A 6,400-nucleotide genomic window follows, 5' to 3' on the forward strand; every position below is an offset into this window, starting at 1 on the left:
GTGGCTGGCTTGAAGTTTTGAAATCATTACCAATACATTTTCAATTCAGTTCAACTTTACATTGCCTATTAATTCCATTTCATACCAATGGTTAACTGTGCTCATCAAAGAACAACATTTGCATTCACTGTATAAATAAAAAGTGGTAAAAACACACAATAATCTACACTTGTTTTCTTTCTTCAGTCAGGAAGTTCACTCCTACCCTAAGAAACAGTTTCTCAGTTATGCATGTAGTTCCTATTTTAGTAATAGATGTAGGACATAACTACCCCTTGCTTGAGAACGTTTCCCAGTTATCTTGAATGACTTCAATGACCTTTTTCCTGTCTGCCAGCACAGTAGAGCGATGGTGTAATTCTGTGTTTGAAATTCATAACCATAACAGCTAACTTCCTGTTCTGAGAGATAATACTATACTAGTATAACACTGAAGTCACTGTCCAGCTCTGGTCTTTGGATGGATGGTAAAATATACTGTGAGAGGAATGCTTACAAATGTGTCAGGCCCTACAAAGTAAATACTGAAAGAATGTGTCGCAAACAAAGAGCGAGTGCATAATGCACACAGACTCTTTAACATTTGTTAGAGATTCACTCTCTCACACAAATCAAGGCCAACCAAATTCCTCAGCCACAGGCCTCTGCATTTGAATGGCTCTTTTGCATGTCTGCTTGTCCACAGCTGAGCTTTAAACTAACTCCTCTTTTCCTTCCAATGAATGATTTATAACACTTTTATAAATACAATTATTCCTTGACTCCTCACCTCAAAGTACAAGTTATTAAGTGACGATATTACTCCAAGGCCTTGTTTCAAAGGGCTTCCCTAGAGGAAGGTGAAGGCCTGGGGTGCAGGTGGGCGGGGCCTGAGCACAGGTGTTGTGGTGCGGCCAGGTGGAGACGCTCCCAGGGCCAGGACGCCATCCTACTCTTGGATCTACAGGACGGGAACGAACGAGCAACAAAAACCAGCAGCAACCCTCATCAGAGGGACCGAGTAGGCGTTGGACTGTTTGTGGATTTATTGAATCAACTCGCGAATAAAAATATAAGGTAAGTCATTGTTTAGTATTCCTTTTTTTTACACTTTGTTGCAGTCCCTTTTGAAAGTGAACTCAGTGCTAATCTTTTATTGATAGAACAATAGTCCATATAAAGGGACCAATAAATAAGTTATAACATTATACTCATTTACTATTACTATCTAGTAAATACCTTTCATCCAAAAGAGACTTACAGTTCAGTACATTTTAATAAATGTTGTTGAGGAGCGCACACACACACACACACACACACACACACTTTATGCTGAGCCTACCCAGTAATGAAAAGTATTTTCTACTGTATAACTGTACTTCTGTATGTATTTGTTTTAAAACTGTTGCATTGGGAAGTTTAAAATTAAAACCCCCTAGTGGTTAAAAATACATTCTACTGTCCTTGCCCCCCCCATTGCTCACTGACTCCTTCTAAAAGTTCACAGATCCGTCTGGACACCCAACACCCAACAGTCTCCAACCATGGATAAGTTCAGAATGATGTTCCAGTTCCTCCAGTCCAACCAGGAGTCCTTCATGAATGGCATCTGCGGCATCATGGCCCTGGCCAGCGCGCAGATGTACTCTGCCTTCGAGTTCAGCTGCCCCTGCATGCCCGAGTACAACTACAACTACGGCATCGGCCTCCTCTGCATCCCGCCCTTCTGGTTCTTCATGCTGGGCTTCGTGCTCAACAACAACGTGTCCATGCTCTCCGAGGAGTGGAAGCGGCCCACCGGCGAGCGCAGCAAGGACCCCGCAGTGCTCCGCTACATGTTCTCGTCCATCACGCAGCGATCGCTGATCGCGCCGGCCGTCTGGGTGTCTGTCACCCTCATGGACGGGAAGAGCTTCCTGTGCGCGTTCAGCATCGACTTGAACCTTGAGCAGTTCGGGAACACCACTGAGTTCCAGGGTTTGTCTGAGTTGGAGATGCTGAAGCTGCTGGCCAAGATCCCGTGCAAAGACTTGTTCGGCCAGACAGAGATCAGAGTGGCGGCATCCCGGTACATCAAGTGTATCTCGCAGGTAGGTGCAGTCGCTCCAGGACCCCTTCCTGCTCTTTTAAAGCAACATCTTTCAATAGCACCTTAATGGGCTGATGGATTTGAGCAAACCATAACCCTCAATAATGAGGGTTTCCATATTGTAATCGTGTTTCAGTAACGAGGGTTTGTGTCTAGACCTCAGTGGTTCCCTTTGACCCTGACCTTGTCGTCTGCGCTCCGGTGAACAGGTGTTTTGGCGCTCCGGTGAACTGGTGTTTGGGAGCTCCATGCGTTAACGAGTGTGTGTTGCAGGCGTGCGGCTGGCTGTTCCTGCTCATCATGACCTTCGTGGCCTTCATGATCCGCGCCATCCGGCCGTGTTTCACGCAGGCCGCCTTCCTGAAGACAAAGTACTGGTCCCACTACATCGACATCGAGCGCAAGATGTTCGACGAGATGTGTAAAGAGCACGCCAAGAGCTTCGCCAAGGTGTGCATCCACCAGTATTTCGAGAGTGTCAGCGGCGAGATGCAGCACTTCCACCACGACCGCGAAAACCTGGAGGGTGACGATGAGGAGGCCAACAAGAGGATGAGCGACAACGAGAAGCTGATGGGCATCCGGGCGCAGGATGACATGAACAAGGTGCTGTGGAACTGGCACAGCTGCAAGCCCAAGCTGGCGCTGAGGAAGGACGCCCCCGATGGAGAGGATTGCGAATTCCTCCTCAAGAAGGAGGCTTACGGCGTTCCCAACGGCTGTCCAAGCGGCGGTCCAAGCGGCGTTCCCAACGGCGGTCAAAATGGTGGTCCCAATGGCGGCTCCAACAGTGGTATGAATGGTGGTCTGAACGGCGGCGTTCCCAGCGGCGGTCCCAACGGCTTCGCTAACGGACACGCGCCCGACGGCGGGAAGAAGGAGTGGGCGGTGTATTACAGTCGAGTTTGATCGTTTCCAAGACAGAAAGAAAAAATAATTGGTCGGAAACGTTCAAAATCGAGCTTACTAGAAAATAAATAGGCATTGTGATAGGAGTTGCTCCGATACCGATACCAGTATCGGAAATTCCTCCGATACTGCCTTTTAAGTATATAAGCCTATGCGCCGATCCGATATCATCACGTGACCAGCTCATTTACTACAAAGGCAGAGAACATCACAATCAGTTTAGCTTAACTACAAGAATACAAATGTATTATTATAATCAGAAATGTCAATTACCTATTTCTGAAAAAAGGATTGTCGATTATAAGTGACCCGACTATACATTGCTGTCATCATAAGAGAACCCTTCAATAAGAACACGTGCTGTTAGTAGTTACGATGCTAGATGCAGTATCGGTTTACACTCTGTATCGGCCGATACTCAAGTTCAGGGATCTGAATCAATATCGGGAAGGAAAAATTGTCATCGGAATATCTCTAATTGTTATCATTATTCTTTACAATGTTTGTCACTTACATTTGCAATCTCCTATGAATATGTCCGTTGAAATATCCATTGAACAACTGAAGACCCACTAGGCCAACACTAGGCCATAAAATCGTCCGAATTGCCCAATACTTCTACATTGTGTTCTGTGGGTCTGCCCATCAGTTTATTGGCAGCGAGCCGGTCTTCTGAACCACTTAGTGCTGCTCGCTTTGCAGCCTTTTTGATGCAATCACTCATTTCCAAATGCACATAAAGTGCTTGCACAATATTTTTTACTTTTTATTCTATGTGCGTGTAAACAATGTTTTTGGTGTTCATTATAAAGGCTCAACACATTTATGAGTATTGGTGTTTTTGTTAATCTATTTTCCTATTTTCAAAGGAAGGGGGATGGGGGGATTCACATGAATACATGAATGTGGATTTCGCTTTTTGAAGGTCAGCTCCAACAATTTACATGTTACATAGATCACTTCACTCCTATATTACGAGGGCTTCCTGATAAATGTCTGAGTCCTTCATATGACGACTCCTACATTACGAGGGCTACCTGATATGAGTCCCGTCTGAGCCCTTCATAGACTCCGAGATTAGGAGGGCTACCTGATCTGAATCCGTCATGTGAAGCTTGTCTTGGTGGTTATCCATTTGATCCCTTCCGATGGGCAGATTCTGCACATAAAAACAAAACATTGAATGTATGAATACAAACTCAGGCTAATGGGCAGTGCGGAGACAAATAGACAAAAATATAAACAGAACATCAGGAACTTTGTTCTCTTAGAGCAAAACCCAAAATGTGTCCTTTGTTGTTTCCAAGATGTTGCTGTGTGAGTCTATTGTAGAAACTCCCTCCCAGCCCCGTCACAAAGTTCTGTCTCTCTGTGCACTATTACGGGACAATGACATAAAGAAACATATTGATGGATAACTATCAAAAGTCATAAGATTGACGTGTTGAATTCAGATTTTCTTTGCCATGCCTTATTTTTAGTGTCTCGCACATCAGAGGATTTTGAAGAGGAATATCTCTTAAATCTTAACAAACAAAGTCAGCTCACTACTTAATCCTCCTTTGTTGCCGATCTCCTCAGACAGACAGAATTAGCAAAGCAGACAGGAAACATCTGCTGTGTGCCTCGAAGATAACGGGGGAATTCTCAAACGACTTAAAGGGCCAATCAGTTGGCTGGGACACATGGGGGAGTGCAAGGAATCAGAAGGGCCTTTTAGTCCATCCAAGTTCAAAGTAGCAGTCGGGCTTGCTGAGGAAAAGTAGGTTTTAAAGTGTGGCTATAGTAGTAGTCGGACTATCAGTGCACTTAGCTAACAGGTTTTAGTTAGCCTTAAACAGTTTTGTGGAAGTCTCGGGGGGGGGGGGGGGGGACTTGGCATTTTAAGTAAGCTTCTTAAAAAGCCAGCAGGACAGTTTAAGAACCAACCAAGCAGATAAAATCTGCTTTAAACTCCTTCGCCATCAGAGACACTGACTCAATTCAAAATTAAAATGTGTTAAGACTTTTTAAACTCCCCAGTGCCCTTTGAGTCAGTACTCTTACTGATACCTTATGATGAACAACATGTTGGATTACAGGAACTACTCTAAGGGTCAAAGGGAGCCAATACACATGCACACAAACACACATGCAGACCCACACATACACACACACACACACACACACACACGCAAACACAACCCCCCCCCCCACACACACACACACACACATACACACTTACATACATACAAACACACCCACAGACACACACGCGCAGAAACACACACACACATGCAAAGACACACACGCGCACACATGCTTGAACACACACACACACACACACACACACACACACACACACGGCCACAACTCTGTTGGAGTCCCCAAGTTTCGGTTTGTCCGCCTTTAGTGACATCACCAAAAATAACCCTTTCATGTCTCACCCAATGAGTATTAAGAATCATAAGAGATAATCTGAAACAGGGGCGTAGGAATGAGTTTAACATTGGGGGGGACACATATCGGAAACCTGACAGATCCGGTATAATTTTTCGGTATAATGTCTCCGATATTGGAGGGGACACGTCCCCTCCGTCCCCCCCGGTTCCTACGCCCTTGATCTGAATAACAAACAGAAGTCGAACCTGAAGTTTGAAAACCCACGTGACATGCAATAGGAACGGGCCCCGACTCCAGAACCAAAGTTTGTCCTGACCAGTTTTCACTTTTGTCACAGACTTATTGGAGGTTTGTAAATAAGTGTACTTTTAAATATATTTATATAGCACTTTAAGGCCATAGGCCGCTCAAAGCACTTAACAATACTGCCTCACATTCACCCATTCATGCACACATCCACACACCGACGGCGGAGTCAGCCCCGCAGGGAGACAGCCAGCCGGTCAGCAGCAGTCAGGGGGGGGGCGTCTCACTCAGGGACACCTCGACACTCAGCTCGGAGGAGCCGGGGATCGAACCAGCGACCCTCAGGTGACCAGCCGACCCGCTCTGCCTCCTGGGCCACAGTCACTCTGTTATTGTGAGCTGTATGAGGTGGACGGTGTTGAAGACCCCCGGATAACCCTCCCCTCCGGCCCGGCCCTGATCGCCCGCCAGCTGGGGGGCCACGACGCACTCACTGTTAGCCAGGATGAAGTCATCATTAGAGGGGGAGAGGAATGAAGACAGCATGGAGTCACCCCCCCCCCCCCCCACCCGGGGGATCAGTGGATGGCTGGGGCTCCCCTGGACCAACCAGAGCTGGACGACAGCTGTTCTCCCCCCCTCAGTGGATTAGCAGCCTGAGCCACTGGTATACTAGTGTTATTGTGTGTATGTGAGTGTGTCCGGGTTTGTGTGAGTGTGTGTGTGTGTAGGTGTGTGTGTGTGTGTGTGTATGTGTGTGTGGGGTTCCGAATGTGTGTGTGTGTGTCTGTGGGG

At 46.5% G+C, this 6,400-nt stretch overlaps 1 protein-coding gene across 1 annotated transcript; it reads left to right on the top strand.

The window, feature by feature from the left end:
• Positions 1-1,523: 1,523 nt before the first annotated feature.
• calhm1b (calcium homeostasis modulator 1b) lies at positions 1,524-2,977 on the top strand (the record flags this gene model as incomplete). The annotated part of the gene is made up of 2 exons (XM_079729513.1): positions 1,524-2,069; positions 2,342-2,977. The coding sequence occupies 2 exons, from the start codon at positions 1,524-1,526 to the stop codon at positions 2,975-2,977; spliced, it is 1,182 nt and encodes a 393-aa protein (XP_079585639.1).
• Between the last annotated feature and the right edge of the window lie 3,423 nt (positions 2,978-6,400).

The sequence above is a fragment of the Pollachius pollachius genome, assembly GCF_949987615.1.
Source record: "Pollachius pollachius genome assembly, chromosome: 2".
In the NCBI taxonomy this organism is placed as follows: Eukaryota; Metazoa; Chordata; class Actinopteri; order Gadiformes; family Gadidae; genus Pollachius; species Pollachius pollachius.